The 21,731-nt window shown below is 40.5% G+C and overlaps 2 protein-coding genes and 1 pseudogene across 2 annotated transcripts; all 3 read left to right on the top strand.

Moving 5' to 3' along the window:
- Positions 1-8,378: 8,378 nt before the first annotated feature.
- LOC122042525 (magnesium-protoporphyrin IX monomethyl ester [oxidative] cyclase, chloroplastic-like) lies at positions 8,379-11,027 on the top strand. The gene is made up of 5 exons (XM_042602679.1): positions 8,379-8,958; positions 9,082-9,146; positions 10,098-10,425; positions 10,497-10,595; positions 10,674-11,027. The coding sequence occupies exons 1-5, from the start codon at positions 8,482-8,484 to the stop codon at positions 10,935-10,937; spliced, it is 1,233 nt and encodes a 410-aa protein (XP_042458613.1). The 5' UTR covers positions 8,379-8,481; the 3' UTR covers positions 10,938-11,027.
- A 5,780-nt stretch (positions 11,028-16,807) lies between these two features.
- LOC122044086 lies at positions 16,808-17,662 on the top strand (annotated as a pseudogene).
- Positions 17,663-18,581: 919 nt separating this feature from the next.
- LOC122044085 (flap endonuclease 1-A-like) lies at positions 18,582-21,062 on the top strand. Its single transcript, XM_042604627.1, has 8 exons — positions 18,582-18,662; positions 18,744-18,790; positions 18,976-19,054; positions 19,231-19,281; positions 19,365-19,484; positions 19,547-19,631; positions 20,862-20,922; positions 21,032-21,062. The coding sequence occupies exons 1-8, from the start codon at positions 18,582-18,584 to the stop codon at positions 21,060-21,062; spliced, it is 555 nt and encodes a 184-aa protein (XP_042460561.1).
- Positions 21,063-21,731: the final 669 nt, after the last annotated feature.

The following is a 21,731-nucleotide window of genomic DNA, read 5'->3' as shown; positions in this document are numbered from 1 at the left end:
TCAATCGATCACCTGATGATTCAGAGGCTCACTGTGCTTCACGAAATTCCTCTCAATTGATTCATAGGCTCAATCGATTATCTGATTAATTCTGAAGCTCACTATTTGTCATGAACTTCTCTTCTCCCAATCGATTATAATTGATTGGGATTGGCTTGATCGATTGCTCAATCGATCCAAACTCTTTCTGTTTTGAAAAGAAATGACATAGTTCTTGATCGATTACCCAATCGATCCATAACCTTTCTATTTCATGGAGAACAGTTTTCAATCAATCGCCTAATTGATTGGCTTTGGCCCAATCGGTTACCCAATCTATTGATCAACCCTAACTTGCTTAACCTAAGTCTAGAGTTCTCTTGCCCAACTTTCAGTCAACTGTGACCTGCTGGGACTTCCCCATCAAGTGTCCGGTCAACGTTTGACTCACTTGGACTTTGTCAACTTTCTATTGGACTCCGATCACCAAGTGTGATCCTCCTTGACCCACTTAGATTTTCCTTTTGCCTAACCACAGTTAGAGTTGTCATCTTGCCAAGGTGTGGTCCTTCTTGACCCCTTGGACTTTCCTTTACCTAACCATAGTTAGGATTTTATCTTGCCAACGTACAGTCCTCCCAGACCCACTTGGACTTTCCTTTGCTAATGTGTGGTCCTCTTTGATGCACTTAAACTTTTCTTTGTCTAATCGCAGTTAGAACTTTTCTTTGCTAACGTGCGGTCCTTCTTGACCCACTTGGTTTTCCTTTTGCCTAACTGCAGTTAGGACTTTTCTTTGCTAATGTGTAGTCCTTTTTGACTCATTTGGACTTTACCTTGCCTAACTTCTAGTTAGAACTTTACCCTTGCCTAACCTTCGAGTTATGACTTTACCAGTCAAGTATCCGACCCTCCATGATTTACTTGACATTCCTCTCACATATCGTCAAGTCTCCGGTCAACCTTGACATACTTGACCTCTTTAAGATATTTTCCAAACATATTGTCCAAACAATGAAACTTAAGCTCGAACCCACTCGAACTTAGTCAAACTAGTTAACCTTGACGTAGGGACGATTGCACCAATAATCTCCCAACAAGTACAAGAAATTCATCTTCCATGTTTGTGCCACTAAGAATGTTGGGCCATTATGTGAATTGTTACTTGTGCTTTTGGATTTATCATAGTGGTTAATGAGAAACTTCTGTGGGGCCCAATTAGTTACCTCTACCATTAGTGAATCGTAAGATTTGAATACTTAAATAAAAAAATAATTAAATTGAAATAATTTTGATTAAATATTTTAATTAAGTTGGTAAAAAATATTTTGAGATAATAGTATTACATATGTAATAATTGTTAATATCCTAAGTGTGGAGTTGTCAAATGGGTTGATCAATAGTGGAGCAGGCTGGCTTGTGATGGGCTGGTCATTTGGTGGTGCAAGGTAGGCCGACCAGATATCTTGGCGGATTAAAAAATCTCCAATCCAACATAACTTAAGGCAGGTTGTGGGCTCGGCGAGCCAACCTACAATCCCACTGATTTTTTTTTAAAAAAATAAAATATATATGATCCTGTATGAGAGTCGAGGCGATGAATGCTGGGGGACGTGGCGCTCCTGTTGACCATTGGTGGACTTTGAGCTAGAGGGTCTTGCAATTACAGCAACGTCAGTGTCGAGCCAAGGAGGGGTTCTCCGGTGATGTCCCTCTAACGCTCAAGTCAGTCACTTGTGTGGAAGCAATGAAGTGGAGAAGTAGAGTAATAGTGTAGTTACAGTGAAGACTATGCAAACCTCCGTCGAAGCTTGGGGCCCTTTATATAGGGCTCCGAGGGCGCACATGCACGCTCCTCGAGGCGTGCACGCTTCTCAAAACTTTCCTTGAAAAGACATGTCAGGAAAACGTCTTTGACACCATACCTCAATGACCCGAGCATATATCTGACATGACAGTGGAGACTTCCATCGTACGATCCTCTGCCTGATCATGTCACCAATCATGCCGTCTGTCGGTGGCACGAGTTCCTACAAGGATATCGATTGATCCTCCTTTTGTCTGTTAGTGGGTCGAGCGAGATGACTGCTCGACCAACCCTCGGTCGTCCGAGTAGTCTGACCCTTGGGCCGAGCTGAGTGGCCGCTCGGCCATCCTTCCACTGTCCGAGTTCCGTTGTTGTGCCAAGCTACATCTGAGTGTGACTGCTCGGCTGTGATCCCGTTTTACCGGTTCCGAGGTTCGATGTAAGTCCGAGCGAGCCAACCGCTCGGCCTATGCCTCGTTGGCACACAGTTTTCTGAGCGTTAGAAGCTTGGTATGCGATCGAGCTGTGGTAACATTGGGTTGATATCAGCTTGGCTATCCTTCACCCCGGTCAGGCAAGTGGGTTGTCCGACCGGCCAGCAATGCAGGAGCATTGACCGCCTAGACTTTGACTTCCACCGTGGCAACGATCCTCTGAGAGGTGGGCCCTTATCATCCGATCACATGTCTCCCCCTCAAGTTTAATGGAAGGAGGATGAAAGTCTGACTGATTGGACAAAAATAAGCCTGGAGATCGGTTGATCGATTGACCATCATATTGGTAGGACTCTGATCGGTTCGCCAAAGAGCGTCGGTCGACCCCAAGACTGATCCATGCAGTCGATCGACGCTCCGAGTATTTGCACTTGGGCTTTCTCCCTCAGTGTCCTCGGACGTGTGCGGTTGATGTTGATGTCACCAGAATCTCTTCGGAATTCGTGTAAATCACCCCCGTTAAGGCTGAGCACGTGCCCACTAAATGTGAACTAGTGAGGGAATGATGTGCATCGCTACCGCATGCCCGAAGCGACAGGCTTTGACGCGATGTTTGGTAGTTTTAAATTCGATGGCTGGATCTATGTTTTGGGTTTTACGCCCTAGATCCGACGGCTCAGCTTGGCCGAGCCGAAGGCTTATAGCCTTGCAGAGCTCCCTTCCTCTTTTACCTTTGTATTTTGCTCGTGTCCGGCGATTTCTGTGCGATCAGTGCTCCGACGACTTCCGTCTTCTTCTGCAGCGACCTTTTCTGCTCTTTCTGTAAGCTCTCTTCGATCTTTTGCAGTTCTTTTGGATCCTCACCTCTTTTTCATGCTCATTGTGCTTTCTATCCATCTCTATTTCCGTCGGAGTCATGTCTTCTTGTTTTCTGGCAATGGCTAGCTCTTCTCAGACGTCTGACCTCGCTCTTGGTCTCTGGTACAATACCATGGAGACCAGATTTGATGCGGGCGACACTAAGAACCTTAGGAATGTATTTGATGTCCCCTATGATCATGACATAATCTTAACCTCCCCGTCCGATCGGCTAAATAACCCGCAGACCGACACTATCTATTTTTTCCGAGACCAATTTGTGGTCGGTCTTCGATTCCCCATCCACCCCTTCATCATCGAAGTTTGTAAATATTTTCGTGTTCCCCTTCCGCAACTCGTACCAAACTTTTTCCATTTGTTGTGCGGCGTCGTAGTTTTGTTTCGGCTGCATGACATTCCTCTGACCCCGCACGTCTTCCATTATTTTTACTATCCCAAGCAATCCAAGCTGGATACTTTTCTCTTTCAGTTGCGGGTCGGGTTGGTCTCTTTTGACAAGATGTCTACATCAACAAGTATTGGAAGGAGTATTTTTTTTCTTTTTGTGTCTTCCTGAGCGGCCTTGCTACCGAACGCGCTGGCATGTCGGCTTGCCCCCTCAACCCTATCTGAAGAAGTACAAGAGCCAACCAGACTATCTTCATGCAGCGACCATGCTGGCCGGCCAGAAATATGACATCCATAAGTTGCTGTTGGAAGGTGTCATGTACATCTTCAGCCTGAGTCCGATCCGATCCCGACTCTCGCGCGGCTTAGGTAAGAAAGTTCTTGGGTTCTGTCCTTTGAGTTTAACTGACTTCTTTTCTTTTTGCAGCCTGAATCATAATGCGAGCATGGGCGGCCGACTATAGCAAGCTGAAAGATGCCAAGATCGAGACGGTCGCTGCAAAGGAGTTGGCGAGTCGCGGCTTAGCGTCAGTCGCCTCCTAAGAGGGCACACCTACTGGGAGCGGGGAGACGCCCGCTGTGGGCGAAGGAACCACCGGCCAGACAACAAGCATTGAAGCGGCTGGTGACCCGCTCCCAATATCTGAAGCATAGCCCGTCGCTCAAACCGGAGGCTCCGAGTCTTTTGGCGATGAAGTGCCACTACTAGGCACAAGAGGTGTCTCACGGACAAACCACCCCGCTCCGCCACCTCAGCTGTGGGGGTCGTCGAGTGAGTCGGCACCTCTTGTCCCGTGACCCTCCTTGCAATGGCGGAGGTTACTTCATCCGATCGGACCCCGTCTTTGGCTGAGCTGCCACCAGAGACCCTTGTTGCCCAACCGGTCGCATCTCTGCCACCGACCCAACTGAGACCATTGCGATCCAGGATCGATCCCGCGTCCACTGCCGCGCCTTCTGGACCGGTGGTCTCCTCCTTGTTGGACCCGAGCGGCCGGGTCTCTGTGATGGCGGCCCTCAACCTTCCAACAGAGGACTACCTCGAGCAGTGCGCCCGTCTGAATATCCCCGAGCACAAGATTCTGATTCACGGGCCACTTACCGGCATTTGGGAGGAAGTGAGGGCTTGAGCGGCGACGATGTCACCAAGGGTGCTCGGCAACAACCACTACAGATGTCCACTAGGATACATATTTCATCAATCAATTCATAACTTACCTCCGATCGACGCTCAATATTTTCCAATTTATTTGCAGTACTAGGTGGAGAGCGTAACCATGTGCCAATGGCTCGCTTTTGTGGAGGATGAGCTGAAGAAGATTAGGATCTCAGGCGGTGCCTCTTCCTCCCAGGGGCCATCGGTCGTCGAGTTAAAGGTCGATTTGGAGAAGGCCCAAAAGCTCCTTGAGGCCGAGCAGAAGAAGTCCACCGATCAGGAAGTCCGGCTGGGCCAGCTCGAGGCGCAGGTGAAAACTTATGATAAAAAGATCGAGCTGGCCACGACAAGGAAGAAACGAGTCATCGCCGATATGGAGCTAAAGAACCAGGAGGCTCGCGCGGCTCTCCCAGAAGCTCAAAGAAGTCGAGGACTACCCGATTACCGAGCGGGACTGCCGCACTGCTGGAGAAACCTCTCTGAAGGGGCAGCTCAAGGATGCTCAGGATACCCTGGAGGCCTCCCGCTCGGCTCTAGAGACCTACCGGGAAGCTGAACCGGCTAGACTCGAAGCGCTGAAGCAAGCGTACCTCTGCTCAGACCAGTACACCAACAAGGTTGTTCAGCGGATCGTCCACACCTTCAAGCCAACCATCGATGGGACTCTTCAACAGCTCAAGACGGATAGCCACCTCCCTTTCGAGACGACAGACAACATCATCAATCACAGTAAATTGAACGACTCAATGCCTGATGATGTTTTCGATTATATAGAGTGAGGCCAAGCACCTGTTTTGTAAAAGTTTTTTGAAGTCTCATTGTATGTCCGCTGATAGGCGGTTCTTCCTTTTGATCAATGAATTATCTGCCCGCTCGGTGGGCTTTCTCTTTAAAATGTTTCTCATTTGTTTGCATGTCTGGCCTTGATCCTTCTGTTCGGTTATAATCATCGTCTATCTTTACGATTTATGCTCTTGGGTTTAATGTCACCACTCGACCGTCGATGTAGACAAGGGTTTAATGTCGCCGCTCGACGATTGACGAAGACTTGGGTTTAAGGTCACCGCTCGACCGTCGATGGAGACCGGAGTTTAACGTCGTCGCTCGACGATTTGACGAAGACTTGGGTTTAAGGTCGCTGCTCGACCGTCGATGGAGACAGGGGTTTAACATCATCGCTCGACGATTTGACAAAGACTTGAGTTTAAGGTCGCTGCTCGACTGTCGATGGAGACAGGAGTTTAATGTTGTCGCTTGACGATTTGACGAAGACTTGGGTTTAAGGTCGCTGCTCGATCGTCGATGGAGACAGAGATTTAACGTCGCCGTTCGACGATTTGACGAAGACTTGGGTTTAAGGTCGCCGCTCGACCGTCGATGGAGACAGGGGTTTAACGTCGCCGCTCGACGATTTGACGAAGACTTGGGTTTAAGATTGCCGCTCAACCGTCGATGGAGACAAGGGTTTAACATCGCCGCTCGACGATTTGTTGTGTCGTTCGGCATAAAGTTAGTCATTTGAATTCTTTATTTCTGCCCTGCATACAAGGAGCACAGGGATATAAAGATACATTGATTATTACATCGGCGCAATATCACCGGATCAATATATAAAAAAATTAAGATTTTTAAATTTGGGTTACAAATTAAGCGGATCAAACCCATGAGCCCATTGAATTTTCCACTTTAGTTTTAAGTTAAGTGTCAAAAAAAATAGTTGTACTTGAAACAGAAAAGCATAAGAGTATCTTAATGGGGTGTTAAATGAACATTATAATACTCATTTAATACCCCTCTTCATTATGAGTGGGTATTATAATACCCACTCATTAAGAGAGAGGAGAGAGGGTGTTCAAAGGTTTGAATATGTACCTTTGAACACTCTCTCTCAATTTTTTTTTTAAATTGTAATATTGTTAATATTTTTTTAAAAAATAGTAAAATTATTTTTTATAAGTAAGATTATTATTAAAAATAATAATAATAATAATTTAAATATTTTAAAATATATTTATTTAATATGATATAATTTTAAGGTAAGTGAGTGGACGATGTGACTCATAAATAATGAGGGTTAATGTTAAAAGGGATGTGACTGAAAGAGATATGTTGTTATAATGAATATGTGACAATGAACCTTATACTTTTTTGATGAGATGGTGAATATTATAATGTCGATGCATTATGGATGCTCTAAACATACAAGAAGAATAGTAAGGAAAGGAAGGCGACAGACATAGCATATTCAAGAGACGAGAGATTTGACGGATGGGTATTTCATTGGAGTGAGAAGGACGTATATGGAATGGGCAATTGAAATTGAGCTCCGAGCGATCAGATGGATACGATCGGCGCACTCTCGATTATGTTTATCTTTAAATAAGTTTGAAGATGATCTATTCAGGAGATTTAGGCCGTCAAAAATTATTTTGGGTGATTGAAATATACACATGGAGCATAAAACTGGATGAGAAGTCTCCTCGGGATGATGCGATGGTTAAGACATGGAGTGTTATCACATGAGGTCTTGGAGTCGAAACTCGGCGTGACCGAACATAATCTCCCCTATGTCTTGGCCATTTGCACTAATGGCTAGTAGTCATCCGTGATTTACCTCCTCCATATTGACCTAAGAACGGATTGACGGGAACGTTGGGAGCGAGTGAATCATCTTTTTGCCACATAAAATTGGATGAGACGGTCATAGATCCAGGTTGACCAAGGATCCAAGCACCTATAAGATTGCCACGTCAACAATACCGATAGAAGGAGACCGATTCATGGACGAGACCTATGGGCTGACTTAGCAAATTTAGGGGATCAGTTCCATATCAGTAAAGCGAATAGATCAAGATGGAGGCTATAGAACACAACACATAAATACGAAGCTTTAAATTGCCTTCTCTTTATGAGCTTCTTTGTTTCTTTTTTTATTATCTTGTACCATTCATTCCATCAAGAGGGTTCTCCATCTCTAATCTTTTGTCGAACAGGAAAAATATAGTAAACAATGATGCGTATAGACGTTGGACATAACAACCTGATAGTTATGAACTAAGTAAATACACCATATCATAGTATCCATATGTTTATATATTCAGTATCTTTTATAGCAATTTGAGATAAAGACCTATACAAGTTAAGTACCTCTTGAGGATTAAAATTGCACAATCTATACCTTGTAGATTTTTTTTTATATAATTCAAATATCTACCTCTTCTCATCGTTTAATTTTGGAGGTGAATAACTCGATTTCATGAAAATTTTTCATTAATCATCATATTAGTATTTTTAAATTTATTATCCCAGTAAAATAGATTTCTATTTCATTGAAAATATGTATTGGATTTATTAACACTACAATGTAAGCTTGTTAGGACTTATTTGACCAAAATCATCCATACTGTTCGAATCCAATTGGGGTATGAACAACTTTATAATGGCATAAAAATTGCGGTGGTTGATATTATCACACTTTCAAATTTATAATGAATTAGGGGAAGAGGAGTAGAGGACCTTCGCTATTTGTCTGGTAAAATAACATCCCATTCTGAGCCGGATGTCAGTATGGACACGTGTAAACGACTTGAGTCACTAGTATATATTATTTTATCCAGAAAAACCACATAAGATTTCCTTGCCACGTGTTCTCATCCAATTGGAAATTATGGATTACTTGGATTGTGGGATGATCCGTGATCCGATCCCTACATCTCTTATAGCCCCAAATCCATCTCGAGATTTCCTCGCTTTTCCTCCGCCGCTCGCCAGTCGCTTCTTCTCCTTCTCCGAAACCTTCCCTCTAAAGCTCAATCGAGGAGCTAATTGCAGAGGCGACAATGGCGGCGGCTGCGGCGGAGCTCGCTTTAGTGAAGTCCTTCCACCCCATGTCCAAGTTCAGCGGCCGGGCGAGCTCCAAAGTCGCCACTTTTCGGCCTCGCCATTTGCGAATCTCAGCTTCGGCCGCCGCCGCCCCTCCGGCCGCGGGGCCGAAGAAGAAAAAGTCGGGAAAGACGACGGAGATCAATGAGACGCTGCTGACTCCGAGGTTCTACACGACGGACTTCGAGGAGATGGAGCAGCTCTTCAACGCGGAGATGAACAAGAACCTGAACCAGGCGGAGTTCGAGGCGCTGCTGAACGAGTTCAAGACGGACTACAACCAGACCCACTTCGTCCGCAACCCGGAGTTCAAGGAGGCCGCCGACAAGATGCAGGGACCCCTCCGCAAGATCTTCGTCGAGTTCCTCGAGCGCTCCTGCACCGCCGAGTTCTCCGGCTTCCTCCTCTACAAGGAACTCGGTCGAAGACTCAAGGTCTCATCTTTTTTCCCCACCTTCTCCTACAAATCTTTCCTTCAGAACAGGAAAGAAATTCAACTACTTTTTTGACTATTTCATCTGATCGTTTCTCTGACTCTGGGAAACTCTTTGGAGCAGAAAACCAACCCAGTGGTCGCCGAGATCTTCTCCCTCATGTCAAGAGATGAAGCAAGGCATGCCGGGTTAGTAACACACCCATTTGTTCTTCATAATTTGTTCTTAATACCCTAAATCACTCGTTATAGGGATATTTATTCAAAATTCATGATTTTTTTGGGGCAAAATCAAAAGGGCTTTCCTTTTTATGGGAATCTTCAAAGGGCGTCCTTTCTTGATTTATTATATATATAAAAAAAGAACACTCCATCGCATCTTTGTACACTTTACTTCTCAAAATTATCTTTATTTTTGGCATTATGGTAGTTTATAGTTACTACAACATGAACACTTCAACTCTGATCAACAAAAAAAAATAACAGTTATAGTTCATAGTTGCTACAACATAGACACTTCAACCCTAATGTATACTCATAAAGCAATACTTCATCTTTGGTTAACACTGATAAATATTATGTCAAAAGAGTACTACTTTGATTAACACTAAAAAAAAGGCTGCCCGGTGCACGAAGCTCTAGCTATGCGGGGTCCCAGGGAAGGATTTATTGTACGTAGCCTTACCTTGTTTTTTTTATAAGAAGTTGTTTCAGTACTTTGATTAATACTAATAAAATTATATTGTAACAATTATAGTTCATAACTCTTATAACATGGACACTTTATCTCTGTTCAACACTGTCAACTTCATGTTGTATCAGCAATGGAATCATAACTGCTATAATTGTATAGTTGTATTAGCTACCGGATAGTAGCAACAACTATGATTTTGTAGCAGCTACGATAGCACCAAAAAAGGACAATTTCAGAAAATAAAGTATATAGAGGTGGGATGGGACACCCTTTTGATAATAAATAAAAAAGGGACCCTCATTTGATGATTCCAATCAAAAAGGGCGTCGTCCTTTTTGAGTTTTGCCCATTTTTTTCTTGCATTCTAATTGTCCCTTTGAAGATTTGGACACAAATCAAGTTTTTAGCATAAACATCATGCGTTTGTAATCTGAAACTTTCTGCAGATTCCTGAACAAAGGCCTCTCCGACTTCAACTTGGCTCTGGATCTGGGCTTCCTCACAAAGGCCAGGAAGTACACATTCTTCAAGCCAAAGTTCATCTTCTACGCGACATATCTGTCGGAAAAGATTGGGTACTGGAGGTACATCACCATCTACCGGCATCTGAAGGCTAACCCTGAGTTCCAATTGTATCCCATCTTCAAGTATTTTGAGAACTGGTGCCAAGATGAGAACCGGCACGGAGACTTCTTCTCTGCTCTTATGAAAGCTCAGCCTCAGTTCCTCAATGATTGGAAGGCCAAACTGTGGTCCAGATTCTTCTGCCTATCGGTGAGCATAGACCTGTTTCAGTCTTCAATCTATGACTGATCTAACAGTATCGGTGCCTCGATCCATGGCAGGTTTATGTGACCATGTACCTAAACGATTGCCAACGAACAACTTTTTATGAAGGCATCGGTCTTAATACCAAAGAATTCGACATGCATGTCATCATCGAGGTAGCTAAATTCATGATCTTGTTTCACTTGATGCACTTCAGTTACAAGGTTGTTGATTGCTGAAGCTGATTTCCTCAGACGAACCGCACGACGGCGAGAATCTTCCCAGCTGTTTTAGATGTTGAGAACCCTGAGTTCAAGAGGAAGCTGGATAGAATGGTGGAGATCAACAAGAAGCTGATTGCTGTTGGAGAAAGCCAGGACCTTCCCGTTGTGAAGAACCTGAAGAAGGTACCTCTCGTCGCAGCACTGGTTTCGGAGATTGTGGCTGCCTACCTCATGCCTCCGGTCGAATCTGGATCGGTCGATTTTGCTGATTTCGAACCAACACTTGTTTACTGATTTTGGTTAAGCTTCCCTAGCAGAGAATACTTGTATGAATCTGTTGGTGTACTTTATTATCTGTAATCAAATGGATCCTTGTTTCACTCATATATATAGTATTAACTGATTCTAAAAACATAGAACTTGTGATTGAAGTACTTGTTGATGCAGCATAGATTTGCCGCGCCTCATTTGAGATCACTGGAAAGGAAAGAAGTTCTATTGGAAAGGAAAGAAGTTCTATTGTAAATGTGATTTTAGTGCTATATTGAGAGTTTTATAATATATTATTAGTTTATATTGATTGATATGTATTAATAATATGAATAAATATACATGGAGAAATTTTCTTTTACACGGCTTTTTTGATTAGTTTGATTTCGATTCTAATATTTTAATTATAAATCCTAAATCCTAAACACAACTTCAAACGTATTGATTTCCTAGAGAATGAGTCTAACATATGGAATTCTAGACAAATACAAGTTTATATAACGTTTTCCTTGAGTGTAGAGCGTGTGATTGCCGACTATTTTACTTAATCTTGCTTGAAATTAAAATGACATATTTGAATAATTTTAAATGCCTAAAAAAATAAATTAGACACTAATTGATGTAGTCAGTAATTCTCTTGACTCGAAATAATTTGGCAAGAGAAAAGAAAACCAAAAAAATATTTTAAATTAAATTTGAGTCAAAATTATTTAAATTAATTCCAAATTAAACTGAAAATTTGAAATTAATTTTAATCTAATTTAAATATACCAATAAAAAATAATTATTTTTTTTCTAAGTAAAGTTTTTATCAAGATAATATATATGAAAATTTTTATCCTGTACACCCTTAGGTGAGCGACCAAGGGTGACATTTAACGTGACCATATGATATGATCAAAATCTAAATTTTTTAATATCTCTCTCATCTACGTACAACTCTCGTCTCTTTCCTGCATGTAAGATGTTACCCTCTTTTCTCCTGTATGTTAAGTGGTGATGATTTGTAAAAACTAACACATTGGTATTAGTTTATGATAAATTATTATTATATAAGAGTATATTGGTCTTTTATTATTATTTTATTATCTATTTATATTTCTTTTTTCCTTTGTAAACCTAAGTTTTTTAATACAATTTGTTAGTCTCCTTTTACGACTACCTCTTTCTCTCCTCTTTTGTATTGCCTTTTGCACTTGATTTGCATTCTTTGCTTTGTTTACATGGTATCAGAGCCAATCTATCTCCTCATCTCCTCTCTTGGTGAACTATGAAATAGTTTTATTTTCAAAATTTTTTTAGGCCGCTATAGAAGAATTGTATTTTCTTGAGTTTCAACCGTTGGATCGTTTTGAAACTTTGAAAGAACATTCCTCACATCCAAGGCTACATTTTGAACTGTGGAGATCAAATTTTGGGTTCTTTAAGTTCACTCGACAATCGAAAATCATGACTATTGATTCTGCCATCTCCATGGAAATCCGGTAGTCAATCACAACAATGATTCCTGAAACCTGGAGCACCTAATATGGTAGCAACAATTCCTCTTACAGACTCTGGAGTGACTCAATCATTCAATACCATAATCGCTGCTCTTACCAAACAGTTTCAAAAGTTCCTTGCATCTCAGTCACATGCCATGTCTGCCTCTTTTCACATATGTTTTGCCTTCAGCGATACCTCAGGCATACATTCCCTTATATGGATCCTTGATTCTGGAGCTTCGCATCATATATCGCCTAATGTCAATTCTTTTATATTTATAAATTCATTTCCTTCTGTGTTGGTCATGACCGCTGATGGTTCTCCCATGTCAGTAGCTGGTGTTGACTTTATTTGTACGTCTAATTTATCTCTGTCTAATGTATATTATATTCCTAATCTTACTTTGAATCTTGTCTTGGTCGGTCAATTATGTGATTCGGGATTCTCAGTTTCCTTCATCTTATTGTTATGTGTAGGATCCGCGATCCCAGAAACTGATTAGGATAGTTCGTAGGCAGGGGGACTATATGTATTAGAAGAGCTGAAAGTTCCAGATGTTGCAGCTTCTAGTGTTTATTTTTCATCATTTCGGTTAATCTCTGTAGGATCATTGTGCTAGAGGGGGGGGGGGGGGGGGGAATAGCGCTCGTGACTTTCACGTTCGAGTAAAATGCAACGGGATAAGAAAGATAAGACAAAAAGAAAGCAATTGCGAACACCAAAAGTTATTTGGTTCGGAGCCTGTGGCGACTTCTACCCCAAGACCCACACGTGAGAGTGCTTTCGATGGGCAATCCACTAATCAATCGAAATTCACAAAGAGATTTACAATTGTAGTAAAAGTAATTTTTAAATAAAACAATACTGACGACTTGGAGAAGTAGATCGTTAATGTAGTCGTTGTCGGAGTAGCTTTCGAGCGTCGAGAGGCTTTATCGAAGCAGCGCCTAAGTGCAGAAGTTATTCTGAATGTTGTTCTTTAGCCCCTGGTCGAATGCTGCTTATATAGGCTGTTTCGGGCACCTAGAACTCCTCCGGGCGCTTGGACCACGTGTCCCGGCCAATCAATGTGCTCCATGTAGGCTTATGGATAATTTTTCGCGTCCAAGCGCCTGGATAGAGTCTGGGCGCTCTAACCACCTGGGCGCCCCCACCTGCCCGGGGCGAGCCTAGTCCGGGCACCCGGACTAACTTTTTCAGCCTCCCTTTTTTCTACAAAATAAAGTTAGTTCATGCAATAAACAATATATAATATGAATTTAACAACATCGGACTTTCCAATTCTGACTTTAAGTTTCGCTGAAACTCTAGGTTGAACCGATGCTTATTATTCTCTCTTCAGGGGAACGCGTCTTCACCTACTCCTCTCAGGAGAGTTTATCTTTTATCAGATCGGTCCTCGATGTCCATCTAGACTTTTTCTCAGCGTCCGAGACTTCAAGTCTTCATGCTGAACGTCCGCTCCATGACTTGTCTAGACTTCCAATTGGTCCGCGACTGATGTGAATCCAAAGAGAAAAATATCTCAAGAACCCACAACGAATGGAAGAAGAAAAAAGGAAAGAACTAAATCAATAAGATTGATGAAAAGAACCTCGACCCAATGCTTATGAAAGCATGAACCTTGGTATAGAAGATGGAATACGTCACAACCTTGGGATGGAGTTTGATAAGTCTTCTAACGCCACAAGGAAATGCCTTGATAAGTTATCATTCAATGAAAAACCAACAAGCGAGAGCCTCCCCATGCTTTGGATTGAAAATATGTCAAAGATACATGTGTGGTCGTCACCCCCTTTATTTATAACTATAAGGTGATCAAAAAAATCCTAAAAGGTCAAAAGAAAGCCCATTTAGTAAAGACATATATAGACTACTTAGCCATTTTAAGCTTATGACTTTATTACAACCCAAATAAAAGTAGAAATTGAGTCTAAATTGAGCCTACAAATCCCTACTACATAGACATGAGACTTAAGTGTTAATTAAGCTCATATAATGCTTGAATTAGGTTGACTATGCCGAATACTTACTCTTGGTCAAACCTTCTTCAATGGTAGCTTTGGCCTTCACATCTTCAATTAGTACATTAAGTGCTTCCTTCATCTTTCTAGCCTTAACCCTTGTAATTAGGCCTCCATTGATGCATAATGGATTATCATTAAGATCTAGAGTGGGTTGACCATGATCCATATCGTTAGCTTGTTGCTCTCTTTCTTTGACTCCATCAGCGACCCCTGGATTTTCACTTAAAGTCCCCGACTCTAGGATTTCACCCAAAGTGCTCGACCCACCGAGACTTCACCTTGTCTAACCGCAGTTACGACTTTTCACCACCTATGGTTACCTCCCTCTAAGAGCTAGGGTTATCTCCCATAAGGTTTTCCACCTGCCTAGAATCCACTAGGATTTTTACCTAAGAACACTTAAGACTTTCCTGCAAGCTCATTCAACCTTGTTAGATAACAAGTAATCTTAACTTTAGACCCTTTACCATAATCAAAATTTAGGTTTGATCGTCTTGTGCTCCCGGCACCAACAATCTCTTCTTCTTCTAATTTTTATTTGTGGCATTCTCGTCTTGGACATATTTCTTCTTCTCGTTTGAAATATTTAGCTTCTAAGGAAAATTTAGGAAAATTACAAACTCATGATATTTCAGATTGTTGTGGTTGCCAATTAGCAAAATTCTCTTCTTTACCTTTCTATAGAAGTATCTCTGTTTTTCTTGCACCATTTGAGTTAGTTCATTCTAATGTGGAGAGGAGATCCTCTGGATCGCTTTTTGCAGTCCAGAGGATGCTCCCTTTGCATGCATTGGTGGGGATGGATGGCCCCCACTTGTAAAATAGGTGGGGACCATTTATTCCCACCAATGCATGCAAAGGGAGCATCCTCTGGACCACAAAAGTGGTCCAGAGGATCCCGCCTCTCTAATGTGTGGAGTCCATCTCCTATTCATATACTTGATGGATCCCGTTACTACATTTCCTTTATTGATGATTGTCCTCATTATACTTGGATTTATCTTATGAAACATCGTTCTGATTTCCTTGGTATCTATCAAATGTTTTGTGTCATGGTAAAAACTCAACATAATGTTGTTATTAAATGCCTTCTATGTAATTTGGGAGGTGAATATATATCCAATCTTTTTTCTGAACTACTTGCCTCAGATGGTACACTTCATCAAAGTTCTTGTACTGACACTCCTGAATAAAATGAAGTTGCTGAAAGAAAACATATGTTCCTAGCAAGTTCTAGGGCGAAGCTATTCTTATTGCAGTCTATTCTATTAATAGAATTCCATCTTCTATTATATCTGGTTTGTCTCATTTTGAAAAACTATATGGTTCTATTCCTGATTATTTTGTCTTAAGAGTTTTTGGATCCACATATTTTATCTCCCGTCCTCATGTTAAATGTAGTAAGCTTAGTTTTGGATCTGTTCTTTGTGTTTTTCTTGGCTACAACGAGGGTCAAAGGGATATAGATGTTTTGATCCAGTTAGTCAAAAACTCTATGTCTCACATCATGTTATTTTTCTTGAACACATCCCATTGTATTCCATTCCCTTTAACACTCCTAATCTTCGAAAATCTGATCTTACTTGTATTGATCCTTTTTGCACTGACTCTGATGATATGCCATCTCATGTTTCCCCATAATTTGACCACCCTAGCACCTTTTCTTCTAATAATGCTACTTGTAAGATTGACACTCATAAAGATTCTGGTCACCAGCTTTTAGATGGTCCCTCTACTCTTATTGTTTCCCATGATGCTCCTGTGATAGCGGATCCTCACTATAACAAAAATGTTAAAAGACAACACCCCAAAGACAATGGTTTTAAAAGAAACCGTTGCAAATTTGCTCAAAGACAACGGTTTTTGACAAAACCGTTGTCTTTGAACTCCCCATTAAATATAAAAGACAACGATTTTGTGAAAACTATTGTCATTGAGCGACTTCTTTTTAAATCAACAACACTTTTTACAATGGTTTCTAAAACCGTTGTCTTTAAGCGCATTTTTAGGGGCTACGACAACAGTTTTGATAAAACCGTTGTATTTGACTTTGGTCATTTTTCCCTCGCAGTTTTGCTTTCCCTCTCTTTGAATATCTTTTTGGCGCCGTGTTTTCCCCTTTGCATTCCCAAACCCTAGCTATTTTCTTTCCCTCTCCTCATGCAATCTCTTCACACCATCCTGTCGACCGTATGACAGTAAGGGGTGCCGCCTCCGCTGGATCTTCCTCCACGACGGTTTGCTCTCCTCTCATCAAGTTGCTAATCTAGTTCTTGTTCATTTCTTCAATCCATTCGCTTGTCCCCTTCAGACTTTAGATTTTCCATCATTTTCAGCGGTAAAAATCTCAACTTGTTTACATCTTTTTTCCCAGATCCTTAGATGGGAGCTCAACATAGCACAAGGTCGCACAGCCTAGCTGTTGCATATGCCGGCGCCGGCGGAGGAGATGGCCATGCGCACCTCCCGTGTCTGGCGGAGCTGATGTCTTACGAGGAGGCCTGTCGCCTCGATCTCGAGCTCGAGACCTTCGACTCCATGCTCCAGTAGCGCACCGGTCACGCCATCTCCACCCTCACCAACGGCGTCCAGGTCCATTCCCTCTCCCCCGATTCCCTCAGGGAGATCACTGACTGCCTCCTTGAGATGAACCAGGAGGTGGGCAAGGTCATCCTCGACTGCAACCACGACGTGTGGAAGAACACCGAGCTCTTCGACCTCGTCGAGGATTACTTCCAGAATAGCCTCCAAACTCTCAACTTCTGCACTACCCTCGAAAAGTGCCTCACTAAAGCTCGCGACAACTAGCTCATCCTCCAAGTCACGCTGCAACGATTCGCCGAGGAGGAGGAGGACCATAAAGGTGACAATGAGAGGAACTCTCGTACTCTGACGGAGCTGAGGCGCTTCAAGGCGACCGGTGATCCCTTCACTGAAGGGATCTTCAAGGCTTTCCTGTCCATCCACCACCAGCAGCTCCAGATGCTCGACAAAATGCAGATGAGAAAGAACAAGCTTGACAAGAAGCTCAAATACATCAAGGCCTGGAGGAAAGTCTCGAGCATCATCTTCGCGACCACATTGACCACCTTCTTGATCTGCTTGATAGTTGTCGCTGCCATAGCCGCCCCGCCTGTTGCTGCAGCTATGGTCGCAGCTACAGCCATCCCGATTGGATCGATGGGGAAGTGGATCGATTAGCTGCTCAAGGATTACCAGAATGCTTTGATTAATTAAAAAATATTTAAATGTGCATTATTCGTTGATAATTTTTTGTTAACATAGGGTCCTCGACAACCTGATGCAAAATAATGTGGGTTTTATGTGATGAAATTTGTAAGAGAAATTATTGAAGGAAATGCTATTAGCGTGAAGGATTCACTTATCTCAATGGTAATATTTGACATATTCTCAATTTTATCAAATAATTTCTTTTATTTGATTTTACTTCTTCATTACTGATTTTTTACTAATATAATCTAGGTTTCTTAACAGTTCATGAAAATAATTTACTCTAACGAAGAAATTGACGAAGTGTGATCCGAATGGGTGGATTGCGTACTAGACTATATTCATTACTAGGTATAAATTAGTAGACTTCAAAAGATGGTTGAACTTCATTTGGGATCGTTTTGAATCATTTTGTAAATTCTATGGTTGATGGTTTTCTTTTTATCCCTCTCTCATTTTAAAATCAGTTCTGAATTCTGCTTATCTTTAGTTCCTGGATTTACTGTTAGTTTTTATTACATTAGTTCCTAGTTTTAGACCATTAAGCCTAACTCCCTCACCGTTGAAGTTTAAATGCAGTGCACATGGTAGTTTCTTATGTCACTTTCTATAAAAGGTTTAAAGGTGATTGATAGGGATGTCAGGTTTTAGTTGAGATCCAATTTTTTTTTTTTAAAAAAAGGCATAAAGGGATGTTCAGTCGAACTATCAGATTATTAGAAGCAGGTATTGAGCCAGTGTAAGTCCATTTGCATGTCTAAATATCATTTTGTTTCTCATTCAGCCACCATATTTTATTATCATCTTTTTGATGCCAGATATGTATTTGACGGTCAACCTCCAGAGCTGAAGAAACATGAACTTGCCAAAAGGCTAGTCTTTACAGTTTTGTCATTGTCCCCCTCATTTTTTTTGTTGCAAGATAATGATAATCTTTAAGCTTATTTTGTTCTTTAGATATTCAAAGAGGGAAGATGCAACTAACGATCTGAACACAACAATTGAGGTCATTGCTTGTGCATAACAAGTACCTTAGTGTGCTAGAATTTCTTTTGCTGTCTTAGTTGGTTACATTTGCTGTTTGCAGACTGGTGATCTGGAGGGAATTGAAAAGTACAACAAAGGACTGTCAAGGTAATCTTTGATATTGCTATTTGATTGAAAATTACCATGAGGATCTTATTGATTATGATGCAATCAGCATGAAGTTAGCATGCTGATTATCTGTTTTCTTCATATGTAACATAGAGTTTCTTTAAATATATTTTGAACTTTCAAATTACTTTCTTGAAGAATTTGATTCCAGTAACTGACTGTAGAGTTTTTTCACAGGTAACCAAGCAACATAATGAAGATTGTAAATGTCACTTAAGACTAATGGGTGTGCCTACTATTGAGGTAAACTAGTCCACTTTCACTTATTGAATTCTTTATCCTTGCTACAAGAATTTGAACTAACAATGACACAATTTTGCTTTCTCTTACAAACATTTCCTAAAGCTGCATGCAATTGCTTAATATACAAGTATTGTATCTCTTGTTTTAGAAGCTAAACTCATCTTTCTGATCCAAAGGCACCCTGTGAAGTAGAAGCTCGATGCGCAACTCTTTGCAAAAGTAACAAGGTAAAATGATGCAATGTAACACATTCTGTTTTATTTTTTTAACTTTAATATCCTAAACATATTTGTTTGTTATCAATCTGTAGGTGTTTGCGGTTGCCTCAGAAGACATGGATACTTTAACTTTTGGGGCACCGAGGTTTCTCCATCATTTAATGGATCCTAGTTCCAAAAAAATCTCTATGATGGAATTTAAAGTTTCAAAGGTATATTTATTTTGCTTATTGCTAATTGAATTACTGTATTTATTCTCATCCTTATTTTTCAGGTTCTTGAAGAGCTAAGACTCACTATGGATCAGTTCATTGATTTGTATATTCTTACTGGATGTGATTATTGTGATAGCATTAAAGGTAAACTTTCTTATGAGATATTGTACATTCAACAAGTTACAAGGCTAGTACTCTACTGCTTGCTGTTTACGAAATTTAATAACTAATGTTCATTCAAATCTCTAGTATGATAATGCTTGTGTAGTTGAATATGGTGTCAGTGCTGCAACTGTTCCATGTCTATGTTACTTGGACTTGATATAGTGTTCAACATGAGTATGATCACAATATCTGACATGGCTATTTTTACAAATTGTACATATGTTCAATAGGATTAGTGATTGTTCACTCTTAGTGTCACTGTTTGAGTGTCATTATCCAAGTATCTATATCCAACACAGATTGGGGTAGTTATTTCATGCTTTGGAAATTTCTATTTTTTTTAAATGTTTGGTTGAAGGGAAAAAAACTCTGTTTCTGCATTTGATGTTCCATGAAATAAATTATACACATACCTTTGCCCAATACCTCATTCTTGTATTTCTATCATGAGCGGAATTGACTGACATTTTCCTTATTTATTGCCTCTCTTTGTTCTCATCTTTTGCTTTGATATGTCAATACTTAATATACATCCATGTGTTATCTTGCTGATTGAACATTTTGTAAATTTAGTTATAAGTAAAGTTGTGGTGTCCTTATAATTTTGTTTTTGTTTTGTCTATTAAACTTTGCCTCCAGGAAATAAGCTTGTCGTATAGTGATTCAGCTGAGTTAGTAGATGTAGTCTGTAGCATGTTGACTGGAATTATGAGCATGTTTTGTATATAAAGACATTTTTCCAGGAACAAAGCATATATCAAATTCCTTGTCTGTTTTCAACATTTATCTAGACAAGTTCTTGTCATTTTGTCAATCCTGCCTATAACTTAGCAAGTCCGCATCCTAAATCGATATTTGAATAGCTGATTTGGTATGACCTCCTGCAGGCTCTAGGTTTAGATGCATTTTTTTTTGCAGGTTTTGATGATTTCTTATTGCCGCCACGAGTATCTTTTAAGAATGTTCTTGACTGATTATTTATAAACTCAATGGAAAGGTTAATGAAATTCATTGATCGAATATAAACTTATTCTGTGAATTTAAAGCTACGTGCATAAGTTTTCCAATTGAAGTTACCAAGACAACTCTAAGTTGGTTAAATTGTTTGTATTGTATAAGTTTGTATTGCATAAGTTTTATTTCTTAGAGATTATAAGTTTGTATTGCATAAGTTTGTATTGAATAAGTTTTTTCTCTTCCATTTTGCAGACATTGAGTGTTATCCTGGAATTCTGGAAATCCTTCTCTCATGTCCAGAATTTAGAGCTATGTGAAATATTTATTCTCTAGTTACAGTTCATGCAGTACTTACTATAATTCTCTTTTTTCTTATATTTATATTTTTCTTTGATAAGTTTTGTTTAATTTTTCTCTTACAGGTACGTAACTCGGGAAATTCGTGAGGCTTGAGATTTTTGATGCAAGGAGTGAGCTTTGTTAGGTTCTAGTTGCCTTGCTAATGTGTAAAAGTCATATGGAGAACAATAATGGGAAACATGTGATTTATGGTTTGATACTACTAAGTTGATGAGTACAACTCATTTTGTATATTTTAGCCGGCATATTTTGGATTGAATGTAGTAAATATTTAGTTTTGTATTGGTGGTTTGCTTATATTAAAAAAAGATTGGTTGTTTGTTATTATCATGTTACAACATGAACATTAAAGACAACGATTAGAAACGTTGTAAAAAGTACGTAATCACAACGAAATTTTTTTTTGTGAAAAGTGATAAAAGACAACGATTTTATCCATTATAAAACATATTGAAATTATATACCACAATGGTTTATAACTGTTGTAAAATTTAAAATCACAATGTTTTAAATTATCTACCACAACGGTTTATATCTATTGTAAAAAAAGTTTACTGTTGGATCAAAAAGCGCTAGAGGGGGGGGGGTGAATAGCGTTCGTGGCTTTCACTTTCATTTCGGAAAACTATCGAGTAAATGCAACGGAAATTAAAAGAAAGCAGCGCAAGAAAGACACACCAAGTACGTAGGTTGGTTTTACTTAGTTCGAAGCCTAGGGCAACTCCTACTCCAAGGCCCATGCTCGTTGAGCATTTACTTTGG

Source organism: Zingiber officinale, chromosome 2A, assembly GCF_018446385.1.
Source record: "Zingiber officinale cultivar Zhangliang chromosome 2A, Zo_v1.1, whole genome shotgun sequence".
Classification (NCBI taxonomy): Eukaryota; Viridiplantae; Streptophyta; class Magnoliopsida; order Zingiberales; family Zingiberaceae; genus Zingiber; species Zingiber officinale.
Note: the sequence above shows the minus strand (reverse complement) of the source record. Positions and strands in the feature narration are given on the sequence as shown.

What these genes read in the sequence shown, in the direction of transcription:
- LOC122042525 (XM_042602679.1), top strand. Translation starts at nt 8,482, where the DNA reads ATGGCGGCGGCTGCGGCGGAGCTCGCTTTAGTGAAGTCCTTCCACCCC. An exon ending in CCAGATTCTTCTGCCTATCG is followed by an intron (nt 10,426 to 10,496) that starts GTGAGCATAGAC and finishes GATCCATGGCAG; the next exon opens with GTTTATGTGACCATGTACCT. An exon ending in ACATGCATGTCATCATCGAG is followed by an intron (nt 10,596 to 10,673) that starts GTAGCTAAATTC and finishes TGATTTCCTCAG; the next exon opens with ACGAACCGCACGACGGCGAG.
- LOC122044085 (XM_042604627.1), top strand. Translation starts at nt 18,582, where the DNA reads ATGATAATCTTTAAGCTTATTTTGTTCTTTAGATATTCAAAGAGGGAA. An exon ending in TACAACAAAGGACTGTCAAG is followed by an intron (nt 18,791 to 18,975) that starts GTAATCTTTGAT and finishes AACTGACTGTAG; the next exon opens with AGTTTTTTCACAGGTAACCA. An exon ending in TGGGTGTGCCTACTATTGAG is followed by an intron (nt 19,055 to 19,230) that starts GTAAACTAGTCC and finishes TCTGATCCAAAG; the next exon opens with GCACCCTGTGAAGTAGAAGC.